Genomic DNA, 14,912 nt, shown 5'->3' on the forward strand with positions numbered 1-14,912 from the left:
AAAAAAGAAATAAAAAGAAAATATGAAACTAATCTCCCACCTCTTCCGTATATACATATCCAAATCTAGTGAATATCCAGTTTGGTCCTCCATCTTTATGTAATCTTTTAAAAGTTATCTTAACTTTTAATTTACACATAAAACCATCAATGTAACCCCAAACTTTTCCTATAACATCAAATAAAAATCACACACCCAATAATTATACCATATACTAATATCAAGGTATAAATTCTAGAAATTTAGACACGGATGTGACACCGATGGTTACAGAATCCCATATAAATACTCTCACTACGAGGTATTCTAGGTACACATTGTTCTAAACCTACTTTGTAATTACTGTTTTATTCTTAAGAGTATTACTGACTTTGACATTGGAGTGTCCCCGACCGATCCCCAACGGCGCCTCATATGGACATAATTCGGTGAAAAAAAATCAACAAGATATCACAATTATCATTAGTGGATGTGTTTCTTTCTTCTTTTTCTTTCTTCAACCAACCCAAACCAAACTCTCAACACAAGAGAACACCTTCTGATTATGTTTTATCTCTGGTTACAATCCTTTTGATTATTTTCTGTTTAAAATTATATGAATACTTAACATATTGATCATACAAAACATAGATTTTATCTCCATTCTTCGAAAATCCCACAATCACTCCACTTTTAAAGATGGGAAAATCTGAAGAAGATTGTATGCTAAAAAGTTGGTGGTATTTAATGGAGCAGAGATTAGTCCAAACGAACTTACCTTCATCATTCTTCCTTCTAGCATATAACTCTCAATGCTGATTCCAACAGAAAAAGCAACATATAGACATCCTTCAACAACCTCCAAAATTGGATACTCAAGATATTTTTCACCAAAACCCAAATCGAAAAGAGAAAATTTAGAAAATTTAGAAAACGTCTATTTCACAAAATCAAATGCAAATATTACACCATTGACACATAAGAAATAGAAAGCGCCATCTACAAAACAATTTCTGAAATCGTCTATAAGACATGATAAATTTAGGATTAAGCTCCCCTATGATTTGTCCAAGCTTACGGACGATTTTAGAAATTGTTTTGTGGATGGTGCTTTCTATTTCTTATGTGTTGACATGTAATATTTGTAGTTGATTTAGTGAAAGAGACGTTTCTCTTTTTTTATTTGGGTTTTGGTGAAAGATATCTTGAGTATCCAACTCTGGAGATTGTTGAAGAATGTCTCTATGTTGGCTTTTTCTGGAATTAGCATGCATTGGGAGTTATACGCTAAAAGGAAGAATGATGAAAGTAAATTCTTTTGGACTAAATTATGCTCTATTGGATATCACAAACTTTCTAGCATTCAATCTTCTTCAAATTTTTCCATCTTTAAAAGTGGAGTGATTTTGAGATTTTCGAAGAATGGAAATAAAATCTATGCTTTGTATGATCAATATGTTGTGTATTCACATAATTTTAAAAAGAAAAATATAAAAATGATTGCAACCGGAGATAAACATAATCAGAAGGCGTTCTTTTGTATTGAGAGTTTGGTTTGGACTGGTTGAAAGAAACACAATCATATTCGGTTTTTATTCACATCAATCCGGGCCACGAAGAGATTTAAGACACATATTGAAGCAATACAAAGTCTTTTACAAAAAGAAAGCAAGTGCAGGGTGCAGCAGAGATTAATATTAATATACCTTCGATATATCTGCTTTAAAAAAACCACATGTCATTATATATTTTGGGATAACCTATTAAAATAGGTCTATGGTTTTTGGAGAAGTATCAATTTAGGTTGCACGTACAAAATAACATCAATATAGGTTTAACCTTTAAAAAAGGTATCAATTTAGGCATCGATAACGGAATGAGACACATCATTGATATTACTCCGTTAAGTTCTGTCAGTTGTATGTGGAGGAAGAAATCAGAATTTAACGGATTAATAGGAATGACGTGTCCAATCCGTTATCGAGACCTAAATTGATACATTTTTTTAAACATTAAACCTAAATTGGTGTTATTTTGTACGTAGAGTCTAAATTGATACTTCCCAAAAACCATAGACCTATTTTGGAACAAACTGTTACAGTTTTTACACGCATTAAACATTTCACTAACTGTTTATCTAAAGAATCCGTTACTGAGGTACTTAATGTGCGTAAAAGTTAAAATTCAAAGACTTAATTTTAAAATAGGCTTAATACATCATTTGCCCCCTGAACTTATCCAAAATGGTTGATTGACCCCTGAACTTTCAAAGGATCTCGATAGCCCCCTGAACTTGCATAAAATGTTCAATTAGCCCCCTAAACTTGCGTAAAATATAATCAATTAATCACTCGATTGTAAAAAGGTAAGTTAAATGTGGAAGATATGCTGCATACATCTTAAAAAAGTAAAACGACCAAGATCGGGTATGCGATTATAATATTAGAGAAGAAAATGTTTTATAGTTGAATAAGTAAGAAATTCTTTTTTAACATGTTTTAATCTATTTTATGAAGTATGTAATAACATTCTAAGGCACGTGTAACATATTTTCCGAATTTGACTTACTTTTTTACAACCGAATGATTAATTGATTACATTTTACGCAAGTTTAGGGGCTCACTGAACATTTTATGCAAGTTCAGGGGGCTATCGAGACACTTTGAAAGTTCAGGGGGCCAATCAACCATTTTGGATAAGTTCAGAGGGCAAATGATGTATTAAGCCTTTAAAATATAAATAAATGATCAGAACAGGTCTACAAGCAAAAGACCAGAACTGCCGCAATCATCTAACTTTAGACCTATGTTAACTTTCTAACCTACATTGCACGAACACTTCTCATCAGCAGCATTTCTACGTTTCATGTCCGTGCCCATATCCATTTCGTATCCGTGTCTTATCCTTTTCTAAGGCTATTCAAGTCTTATCAGGCATAAAAAGGTACCCAAAGCGCGAATCAAACAGAATAATGCCACAATTGCAAGAACCGAGCAGGCTCTGCCGCCTTTCTGAAATGCATCTGCCTTCTTTTCAGTAACATTTCTGCACTTTGTGTCTAAGTCCATATCCGTGTCTGTTTTTTTTGGTAAAACTATTCAAGTCTTATCGGGCATAAAAAGGTACCGAAAGCGCGAATCAAATGGAAGAATGCCACAATTACGAGAACTGAGCCGCCTTTCCGAAATACATTTCTCAACAAAAACAGCTTGATCAGATGGAAGGTAATGTGATATCCAAACAGCTAACTTTGAATCATCAATAAAGCCTTTAGCAAAACAATGTAACATTTTAGGGACCAATAACTTTCCTTTGTTGCTGACTCCAACTGAAGCTCTTATGAACTCATATTGAGCTTCTTCAAGCTCTTCTTTCACATTCTTAGCAGTATACACTCTCACCTGCAATTTTGCATTCATTTTCTCAAATTCTATTTTACATTCTCTGAATATAGTATTTGTCGCGGGAAAAAAAATTAGGCCGAAATTATATAGAGCCCTTTAAAGTTGTCTATTTTGATCACTTTGTCTCCCGAACTTAAAGGACAGCCTATTAGTCATTCAACGGTTGTCTCAAAATGGTCACTCAATTTCAATTTTTCTCAACAAAAGCATTCAAATTTGAATTCTGTCTTAATAGAGTCACTTCGGCAACTTCAAGAACAACAATACACCGGAAATATAACACGGTTTCCACATCAGCACTACTCAAATGTCACTGCTGACTGAAACGACACGTAGCTATCTCATAGCTGACTGAAATGACATGTGGTTATCATGTACCTGACATGTATCGTTTCAGTTAGCTATGTGGCAGCCCATGTCATCTAGGTGGAAGCCACATATAATTTCGGGCAACCGTGAAAGTAAATCGTCGGTCTTTAGAATTTTTCTTGATCAAGTCCCTAATTTTTAGTTTTCACACGCATTAAACCTTTTACTAACAGTTTATCTAACGAAACCATTACTAAGGTACTCAATGTGTGTAAAAATTAAAGTTCATAGACTTAATTTAAAAAATATAAATAATCAGAACTAAGATAAAAAGATTAAAAATGTACAAAACAGAGAGGGCAGAACAGGTCTACAAGCAAAAGACCACAACTGCCACTACCAACTAACTTTGGACCTATGTTAACTTTCCGTGGAATCTATTTTTCACGGAAACTTCTCTTCAATAGCATTACTGCATTTAGTGTCCATTTCGTATCAAATGGAAGAATGCCACAATTACAGGAACCAAGCAGGCTCTGCCGCCGTTCCGAAGACTGTTGTGTCCATGTCCGTTTTGTATCCATGTCTGTTTTTTTAAGGCTATTCAAGTCTTATCAGGCATAAAAAGGTACCGAAAGCGCGAATCAAATGGAAGAATGCCGCAATTACGAGAACTGAGTCGTCTTTCCGAAATGCATTTCTCAACAAAAACAGCTTGGTCAGATGGAAGGTAATGTGATATCCAAACAGCTAACTTTGAATCATCAATAAAACCTTTAGCAAAACAATGTAGCATTTTAGGGACCAATAACTTTCCTTTATTGCTAACTCCAACTGAAGCTCTTATGAACTCATATTGAGCTTCTTCAAGCTCTTCTTTCACATTCTTAGCAGTGTACACTCTCACCTGCAATTTTTCATTCATTCTCTCCAATTTTATCTATGTTTTTTAATATAGTACTTGTCGTGAAAAAAAATTAGGCCAAAACTACATGGAGCTACCTAAAGTTGTCCATTTTGACCACTTCGACCCCGAACTTAAAGGACAAGCTATTAGTCATCCAATGATTGTCTTAAAATGATCATTCTAACTTCAGTTTTTCTCAATAAAATCATGCAACTTTGAATTTTGTCTCAATAAAGTCACCTCGGCCACTTCAAGAGCAAAAACACATGGGAAATACAACGTGGCTTCCACATTAGCACTAGTCAACTTTCACCGCTGACTGAAACGATATTTGGCTACCACCTAGCTGACTGAAATGACATGAGGTTGTCATCTAGGTGGCAGCCACATGTCATCAAAGTGGCAGTCACGTTTCATTTCAGCCAACAAAGAAAGTTGACCAGTGCTCATGTGGCAGTGATGTCACTTTTCCAGTGTTCTTTTGCTCTTGAAGCCACCGGAGTAACTTTATTGAGACAAAATTCAAAGTTAAGTTTAGTGACCAACGGTGCATTTAACACCTTCAACTCCCTTAAAGTGACATAAGGCGCCTCTTATATTTTCTTAATAAGAGAAGATGTTAGCCCGTGAGGACCACCAGCGTTTCAGTTGACTTCATGTGGGTTTTCCTTTTACAAAAATGTGCAACGTGGCCTCAGGATAGTATTTTAAAGTAGTATTTTAAAGTGCGTATGAGTTAAGAGATGCTATTGCAAACTATGCTTTAAGAAACGATAAATTTTTTTGAAGTGAAAAGCCACATTGCATGTGAAAAGTCAACCGAAAGGCAAGTGATCAATATATTCTCAGATTGAGGAAAAATAAGGGACGCGTAATGTCACTTTCAGGAAGTTGAAGTGGCTAATGGATTGTCTCTTAAGTTTGGGGAGCAAAGTAACCAAAATAGACAACTTTAGGAGGTTCCCAAAAAATTACGACTCCTACATATAGCAAAAGCAGTGACATTACCGCAGGTGAAGAGTACATGCCGCAACTAAGAGCAAATGCTACAAGGGGTTCATGCCTATCCACTGCAGATTTTCGTTGTTCTGTTGATACCTTAAGCTTCTGAAGAGCAAGAAGCAAAGCCTGAAAAAGTCATTTAATACTTAGAGAATAATGTTAAAGGACATTGTTAGAGAATGGCATAGCCGATTAGTAGGAATAGGGACATTTTGGATATAAGACACTAGTACTATTATTAATATGTACATTTCTATCATTTTTACGAGCTGCCGGATGCATTGACAACTGAGCCATGGCAATTACAGAAGAAACTGATAGATTTTTGAGAAGCTGTGAGAAAATCAAAGAACATTTGAGAGAGATGCTACGAAACATGATGGAACTGCCTATTTTCTCAGGTAAACCGATTGAAACATACTAGTTCAATCTTATTTCTGAAAATCTAGCCGTATTTAACTTGGTTTGAATTTGACGAGTTGTTTCTGGAGAAATTTGGAAGTTCAGTAATGCTAGTACTGATGTTTTATACCCAAATTGCCCCCGAACTTGGCAGGCAGGGTCAGTTTAGCCCAAATCCAAGCTTAGGTATCAACTCAGCCTTGAACAAAAATTGACAAATTATACCCTAAATGCCCCTATTCCTACTACTGGGCTACGTCCTTCTCGAATTAAGGGTCAAAATGGCCCCTGAACTTGGCAGGTAGGTCCAGTTTAGCCCAAATCGAAGCTTAGGTATCAACTCAGCCTTGAACAAAAATTGACCAATTAGCCCAAAAGTAATCAGTTTTAATACCTAAAAAGGCTAATTTGTCAAGTTTTGCAACTTCAGGACTGAGTTGATGCCGAAACTTCAATTTGGGTTAAACTGACCCGTTGATACCTAAACTTCAATTTTGACTGAACTGGCCCTGCTTGTCAACTTCAGGAGCCATTTTTGCCCTTAATTCCATCATTCTCTATCAGAAATAACAAAACACTGGAGAACACATGATTATAAAATCAGGAGTATACAATTTGTGGTCTGTGGAGAGGAGGTTTCATCTTCAAAATTACATATTCAATGGCTGCTGCACTAAAGGAATGGCCTCCGACAGTGTATGAAGCCTGGAAAAATGAAAACACTCTTATCAATAGCTGCTCACAAGGATGAAGTCCAGTATGAATCAAAAGAAGCTCATAGAAGTAAAAGAGATCTGACATTTAGATCCTATTAGATTAAACTATAGAAAATGAGTTAACTTGATTACTTGTATGAGTCAAAAGCGTGAATCATACATATTGAACGCGTTTGTCTTATATTGCAGAAGGTAGGACAGTAATCAAACCGAGTCGACCCGAGCTTTGACCTGCTCATGCTCGGTCATCACAAAATTGACGAGCTCGAGCTCAAACTCAACATTCATGAAGTGCTCACGAGCAACATGATGAAATTTGCTCGCGAACAACTCATTAATTATGTTGATTTGAAATTTCTTTAACACAAAACTATGTTATTTTACATTTCCCCCTTTAGAGAAATACTATTATTTATAAAATAATTGAACCAAGCTTGCTCACGACGAGCGTATTCATGAATATGACATAAACCTATAACCGAATTTTGTCATATTTAAGCTCAAATCGTTTATAAATCGTGCGGCTCGACTCATTTACAGCCCTAGCAAAAGGTAAAGGAAGATGGGGGGATGTGTAAGAAGAAAACCTTTTGCATCAATGAGAAGAGCTTCAAGTCGCTTCTTGGAACTCCATAAGCCAAGTATGCCTATCATCAATGTACACAATAAGAAAAGTCAAATGTTAAACCTTTTAATTCAATGATAACATAATGGCAACAATTATAATTTATGTTGCACGTAAACTTCTCTTCAGTAGCCTTTCTGTGTTTCATGTTTGTTTCAGAAACGGAAACTTATGAAAACGAGTACAACACGTTTATGTAAATATTGAAAATAGGAAACACGTTTCTTGTTTAGGAAACCGTGTCAGCAGATAAATACAATCCAATTCCAATTCTGACTATGACTGTAGCTAATTGAAACTTCCTCTTTAACTAGAACTTCTCAATTAACGATAATTTCTATTCCATAATTTCTAACACTGCTGTAATCATTTGTAGCGTTTAATTGCAATTTATTATTATTATTATACTTTTAAAATTTACTATGTTTTTCAGAAATAATGTCTCCTGATGTCCACTTTCGTTTCCATGTCCATTTCCGTGCAACTTAGGTTATAATCTATGTTGCACAGACACGGAAACGGATCCGGATGCAGACACGTTTACACGTTATTCTAAACCATAACTTTCATAAAATAGCCTTCAAACAAAAACAGACACGAATACGAAACAGATACGGACACGAAATGCAACGCTACTAAAGAGGAGTGATCGTGCAACATAAGGTTATAATCATAAAATTATGTGACAGAAGCACAAGACACCCACATGCATAATAAGTGCATTATACAAGTTGATCCAAAAAGCAAGCCTCTCGTTGCATGTCAAGTGGATTGGATTCACTTTGGCCAGTTGCTCCACAAGAATCCTGTTCTCCAAAATCAAACAATTAAAAGAATGAATCATCATATTAACATTTGAACTTATTTTGGTGAATGTGAGAGATTATATTCATGGACAGGACAAATGTGATGATGTGTTAAAAACTATGAAGCACCGACACGGGTACGGGTGCAGCAAACGGTATTTTTACAAAATATGAGACACACGGATTCTAAGCAATGAGATGTTATATTCATGGACAGGACAAACGTGATGCTGTTTTTAAAAATGAAAGAAAAGCAAGAAGCAGTATTACATCACCATGTAGAAACCAACGAAAAGGAATTCAATTGCAATCAAGTAGAAGAATGCAAAGAATCAGAAGCACTGATATTAGAATCTTACAATTCACGATTCGAGTTGATTCAGCTCTATTTCGAGCTGGATCTATGGGGCGAATCTAAATTACGATTCAAGTCGATTCAGCTCTATTTTGAGCCGGATCTATTTGTCCTGTCCATGAATTATCACAGATTCCAGATTGTTATTTAGACAAACTATAACTCTAATTAAGGAAGGGGATAAATTAGTGGAAAAAGAACCAATAAGAAATTTAAAGAATAAGAAATAAGATTATTATACTTAATTAACAAATCAAAACATACTAACATGATTTTCCAATTTCAATAGAGAAGTATCATCCCATTTAGAAAACGTCTTTATTTTGTCGTGGTGCAACAACAATTGATTAGAACCAGAACCAGATTATCTTCATCATCGTTCATCAAAAAATTCAACAATAGAAACTACTAAACTCACTCTAGACTAATAAAGTGCATTATTTTACCGTTGCGCCAAGGCTCGCCCTCTACTCACTCTAGACTAATATTTGATAATATTTTTGTCATGGAACCGATTTAACTAAAAGCTCGAGCTGATAGTTAAGGCCCAATAGTAGATCTTATATTAATCTCCGACACACCCCCACATGCAAATGCCCCTTGGGCTTGCAGCGTGTACAACACAGGCCCATCCCACCATGTGTTTTTAATTCCACAAATTAATGAGGTTGTCGAGACTCGAACACTTGACCGTTTGGTCCACCGATTTAACTAAAAGCTCAAGTTGATAGTTAAGGCCTAATAGTAGATCTTATATTAATCTCCGACAATTTTAAGTTCAACATGGTAAATAGTTTATTTTTTACAATATTTTGAATCCGAACCAAAATCTGACGATTCGATTCACGAGTCACGAGTCGAACCTCGATTTGACAACTATGATAAAAAAAGTAATAAATTCTACCATTTTCGTAAACGCTATTTGATGAAGAGAAAGAGTAAAAGGAACAAAAACATTCCATACCTGAACCTCCTTAATGCACCTGAAGCATACTCTAATTGCTTCTTCCCAACTGACATACAAGAAACTTCAGTTGCTAAACCATAATTTCCAATATCTGCCCAGCTCAACTTTCCATGTACTCTATACGGATCAAATACATTCTCCGAAGCCAATATTTCTGAGTTACTTTGTACATCAACTTGTGGGCTTTGCACCCACGACGAAATCAGAGAACGCTCCGATGATGACCACCATGATGAAGTATTGGAAAAATGTCCTTGCGGTGACACTGCCGGTGAGGAATGGCTTTCTAATGCAGATGATTTAGATTGTACAGTATAATCTGCCATTGATACGTATATGTTTTTCATACATCTTACCATCTCTTCAGAGAGTTGATTTGGGTAATCCCAAAGGCCCTTAGATGGCAATTCTTTCGAAAGTTTGTTGAATTCTACAGGTTGAGTAGGTTCAGTGTCCATCTTCATAGATAGGTGCTCATTGAAAAGTTTAGTTGACTTCACTGCATACTGAATGGTGTCAAATATTAAATGCTATACAATATCTGCTAATGAGTTCGAAATAAAGGTGCGAACTTATAATTTAGATATTTTCACAGCGGTAAAATGCGATATTGGTCACTGAACTTTCATGGCTGTCTCAAAATGGTCACTCAACTTCAATCTGTCTTAATAAAATCATTCAATTTTGAATTGTCTCAATAAAGTCTGCTCCGATGGCTTCAAAAGCAAAAAGACACTAGAAAAGTGATGTGGGTCTACACCACTACTGACCGAAACGACACGTGGGTGTCACATCAGCAGGAGTCAACTTTCACTGCTGATCAAAACGACACCTGGCTCTCAGTAGTATTAGTCAACTTTCAGCGCAGAACGAAACGACACATGGCTGCTACCTAGCTGAACGAAACAACACGTGTCAGATATGTGGCATCCAGGTGTCATTTCAGTCAGCTAAGTCGCAGCCACATGTTGCGATCAGTGGTGAAAGTTGGCTAGTCTAGTGCTGATGTGAAAGTCACGTCATATTTCCAGTGTCTTTTTGCTTTTGAAGTCGCCGGAGTGACTTTATTAAGACAAAAAAAAGTAGAATGATTTTATTGAAACAATAATGGTGCATTTAACCCAGCCAATGAGAGAATGGCAAATTGTTGGGTTGAATGTAAAAATTGCAAAATGAGATTTATAATAGAGAGAGAAATAGTTTAGTTGGGAGAATTAATTAACTCATGAAAAGGAAGATAAATTACTGCTGCTTCCGGAGTCACTTTATTAAGACAAAAAAAAGTTGAATGATTTTATTGAAACAATAATGGCGCATTTAACCCGGCCAATGAGAGAATGGCAAATTGTTGGGTTGAATGTAAAAATTGCAAAATGAGATTCATAATAGAGAGAGAAATAGTTTAGTTGGGAGAATTAATTAACTCATGAAAAAGGTAGATAAATTACCGCTGCTTTGACATTTTCAGAAGTGGAAATGGAGATCGACTGAGCAGCAGATTGCCTCAAACGATATTCAGTAAGCCTCCGCTCATTTCTCTCTTGACTGAGTTGGAAATGCAAAGAGACAATCTCGGATTCAAGTTTTGAAACTGTTGCTTCCAGCACCCCTATAGTAGATAGAAGCTCCTGAGCCTAGGGGAAACATAGAAATGAATCCAAAGTAATCTAAAAGAAACCTTGTTCATAATTGCAATTGAAACAACAATATGCAGCAGCACAAAAGAATCTACATATTTAACAGTTCAAGAATATGATATTCAAGGTTCATATAATTCAAAGTTTCAAACAGAAAATCAATTTCATATAAACTCAGAGAACATGGCATATGCACGAACTGTAAAACCCACAAACAGAATCTCTTATGTTCTAAATTCTCAGGAGTCATACCAGAAAAAAGAGAATTTGAAAATGAAACAATTTTAAGAAACACCTGATCTTTTACAAAAGAAAAAAAAAAGGAGAAAAGTGCTATACATGGTGAGGGAGGTATGACGGACAAGATAATTTCACAGCATTATTTCCAATGGCGTCTTCCAGAATAGCATGCATTTCCATCTCTTCTTGTAACTGTTTTTGCAATCTTTGTACCTGTTTTTTTGCAAAGGGAACAGATTCATATCAAAGTTGCACAGAAACAAATTACAACCATGAGGCTTCTAGGATGAGAGTACTTACATCCTGTTGTAGTTGGATTCTGCAAGGGAAAGAATTATCGGTTTTATTGCATGACCCGAAACTTGTAGCCCCATCAATGACATTATTCACCTGCCAATTTTTTTATTATTCTAGCCGTGCATGAGAAGACCAGAAGGAGCCTGAATGAATGTTTTATGCAATAATTTTCAATTCCTCAGGTCATAATGAATTACTGAAAGATCCAATAGTCTGGAGAAAAGAAGACATGAATCCATAACTGGGACAAGAAGCTTAGAGGGCTTCCACATAGGTTCAGAATTTTTATATTACATAGGTTAAGCATAGTGGAATACTATCCAAGGACTAGGGGAAAAAATACTAGGTAAATAATTCATTAGTCTTTACATTTTTATTTAACACATTAACTTATGTTCCATTCAACAATTTATTAGTCCTTAACCATCAACCCATTTTAACACTTCTCACTATTTGAAGCCTATATCCAGGTGTTTGCATGAAATAGAGAGCTTCGCGTCTAGGGCTGTAAATGAACTGAGCCGCTCATGAGTGGCTTGGTGTTCGGCTCGATAAAAGCTCAATTATGTTCGGTTCGATCTATAAAGGAGCCGAGCTTGAGCACCTCGAAAGCTCGCAAGCAGGCTCAATTGTAGATTATAATGTAATTTTATGTAAACTTTAGTTTTGTAGAGTTCAAAATTATGTAGTTTTGTATAAAGAAATCACAAATGAACTGAATTAACGAGCAGCTCGCGATCAAAGCTCGTTAACAAGCTCGTGAGCAGCTCACGAACAAAATGTTGAGCTCGAGCTCGTCAATTTTCTGACAAGCCGAGGATGAACAAGTCAAAACAACATTGTTTTACATTTGCCCCTCTAAAATAATATTAATATTAAAAAAATAATCAAACCAAGCTTACTCACAAGACTATTCATAGACATTATAATCGAGCTTGGTCATGAATATATAACCAAGCTTGCTCTCAAGGTTTTGAGCCGATTTTCGCAGTGCTCAAGCTCGGCTCGTTTATAAATCGAGCCGAAAACAGTCGAGCTTTTCTCGAGCTGCTCCGCCCTAAACTTGAATGGAGTATAATCCCAAACTACTGACCTCAACTAGAGAGTTATTTCTCTGAAGCTCACCAGCAAGACCAATCTGAGAATCTAAATCACCACAAGTCGATCTACAATGGGAATAAGTGGATGTTGAATTACTTCTGTAGAGAAAACATTAAGAAATAAACAAAGCATTAGCAAAGAACACAAACTTGTTCTAATCTATCCAAAAAAAAAAAAGAAAGAGAATAAAGACAACAAGAAGCAAATCTTACTGGCTCAGTACAGATTGCATAACTGGAGAATCGCACATCCTATGATCTTAGAGTTTGGCTTTTATCACAAAAAGCACCTAAACATGTTGACCTCTCTTTGTAACCTGAAAGCCATGCCCATGTATGCACATATTAGACTAAAAATCGTCTCCCGAGAAGGGAATTGAACATTAATTTAGGAATCAGATGAATTTTCCTAAACAGTAAGAGCAAGATAACACGAAAGATAGGGGTAATTGGTGCAGAATTAGAGCATATAATCACGACAAAAGAAAATCATGAATACTACAGCTACCAGTCATTTTCAAAAACAAACAAACAAACATACTTCCATTTTATCTTACATAAAAATCAAAATCACAGAATAAAAGAGCAGCAATCATACTGGCTCAGTACAGATTGAATAACTCGAGAATCGCACATCCTATGATCTTATGATTTGGCCTTTATCACAAAAAGCACCTAAACACGTTGACCTCTCTCTCTAACCTGAAAGTCATGCCCATATAATACGCACATATTGGACCAAAAATCGTCACCCGAGAAGGGAAATGAACATTAATTTAGGAATCAGATGAATTTTCCTAAACAGTCAGAGCAAGATAACATGAAAGATAGGAGTAATTGGTGCAGAATTAAAGCATATAATCACGACAAAAGAAAATCATGAATGCTAGAGCTACCAGTCATTTTCACAAAAACAAACAAAAACAGACCATCTTATCTAACATAAAAATCAAAATTACAGAATAAAAGAGCAGCAATCATTGGAACTTTCGGAGATAAAATTTCTCTGCCCAAAAGAGAAAGGTAAAAAGAGTGCATCACTGACTTTTTGTGTTTTTTCCATAAATGTGGAATACAAATACAAAAAGAAAGGGGAAAAGAAAGAAAGTGAGAGATACAGTACCTTGACCTCCCTTAAACAATCATGGAAGACAAAAGTGTAAGCACTTTTTACAAAATTACCCTCAAAATCAAAAGCTTGTCGAACTTGATTTTCCTCTTGTTTTGAATCATCGGCAAAGTTCCAGATCGATTTGACAATGATGAAGTGAGATTATCAAATCAGGATCGGAAATTCAAAAGCCGATCCCGCAAAATCGTACAACAGAACTTTGTATTGATTCAAATCGAAAAGCAAATGTAAGAGAACAAAACACTGCAGATCGATTTTGAGATTCGAAAAGTCAAAAGAGAAACAAACATGCAGATGAAGTTCCGGTTAGGCGAGTCAGTCAGACTCAGGCTCAGAATTTCAAGTCGGAGAAGAAGAGAGAAATTATCAAATGAGGATCACAAAACCGTATTACAGACCTATCTACGTATTGATTCAAATCGAAAAGCAAATGCAAGAGCTAAAAACACTGCAGATCGGTTGATTCTTGGACATGGAGATGAAGCTCCGGTTAGGCGATTCAGTCAGACTCAGGTTCAGAATTTCAAGTCGGAGAAGAAGAGAAATTATCAAATGAGGATCACAAAACCGTATTACAGACCTATCTATGTAGTGATTCAAATAGAAAAGCAAATGCAAAAGCTGAAAACACGGCAGATCGACTGATTCATGCAAGTCAAAAGAGAAACGGACATGGAGATGAAGTTCCGGTTAGGCGAGTCAGCCGGACTCAGACTTGACTCAGACTCGGACTGAGAGAGACTTGACGCCGGAGAAGAAGAGAAATTATGTGGACCTAACTTTGCACGTGTGTACCTTTTGACTAATGCCTTTTCAAATTTAATCATATTTATATAATTGCCTTGAAATTTCTTGCTTCTTCTGATACGACACCGTACGAAGCTCCAGCTTTTTGAATTTTGAATTTACTGTTTCTTAGCCGGCAAACAATTAACTAATAATAATGGGATAAGATGAAAAAATACCCCTAATATTTACAATCACGAAAAAATTTATCCCTAATATTTAGAATGATGTAATTTTATTTCTAATAT

The 14,912-nt window shown here is 35.8% G+C and overlaps 1 protein-coding gene across 5 annotated transcripts; it reads right to left on the minus strand.

Moving 5' to 3' along the window:
- Positions 1-2,777: 2,777 nt before the first annotated feature.
- On the minus strand, positions 2,778-14,662 carry LOC136219997 (uncharacterized). Of its 5 annotated transcripts, none has more exons than XM_066007639.1 (12): positions 13,870-14,662; positions 12,960-13,063; positions 12,740-12,845; positions 11,650-11,739; positions 11,449-11,562; positions 10,921-11,106; positions 9,470-9,978; positions 8,051-8,150; positions 7,307-7,366; positions 6,616-6,708; positions 5,608-5,727; positions 2,778-3,380 (listed from the first exon to the last, which is right to left on the minus strand). In XM_066007639.1, the coding sequence occupies exons 2-12, from the start codon at positions 12,995-12,997 to the stop codon at positions 3,078-3,080; spliced, it is 1,719 nt and encodes a 572-aa protein (XP_065863711.1). In that variant the 5' UTR covers positions 12,998-13,063; positions 13,870-14,662; the 3' UTR covers positions 2,778-3,077. The 5 variants fall into 5 exon arrangements, with proteins under 5 accessions (XP_065863711.1, XP_065863719.1, XP_065863709.1 ...); XM_066007647.1 differs by lacking the exon at positions 2,778-3,380 and adding an exon at positions 3,963-4,599 and having other exon boundaries at positions 5,608-5,706; XM_066007637.1 differs by lacking the exon at positions 2,778-3,380 and adding an exon at positions 3,963-4,599.
- Between the last annotated feature and the right edge of the window lie 250 nt (positions 14,663-14,912).

This window comes from Euphorbia lathyris, chromosome 1, assembly GCF_963576675.1.
Source record: "Euphorbia lathyris chromosome 1, ddEupLath1.1, whole genome shotgun sequence".
Lineage (NCBI taxonomy): Eukaryota > Viridiplantae > Streptophyta > Magnoliopsida > Malpighiales > Euphorbiaceae > Euphorbia > Euphorbia lathyris.

What these genes read in the sequence shown, in the direction of transcription:
- LOC136219997 (XM_066007639.1), bottom strand. Translation starts at nt 12,997, where the DNA reads ATGTGCGATTCTCCAGTTATGCAATCTGTACTGAGCCA. An exon ending in GAAATAACTCTCTAGTTGAG is followed by an intron (nt 11,740 to 12,739) that starts GTCAGTAGTTTG and finishes AAAAATTGGCAG; the next exon opens with GTGAATAATGTCATTGATGG. An exon ending in GCATGTACTCTTCACCTGCG is followed by an intron (nt 3,381 to 5,607) that starts GTAATGTCACTG and finishes GCAAAATTGCAG; the next exon opens with GTGAGAGTGTATACTGCTAA.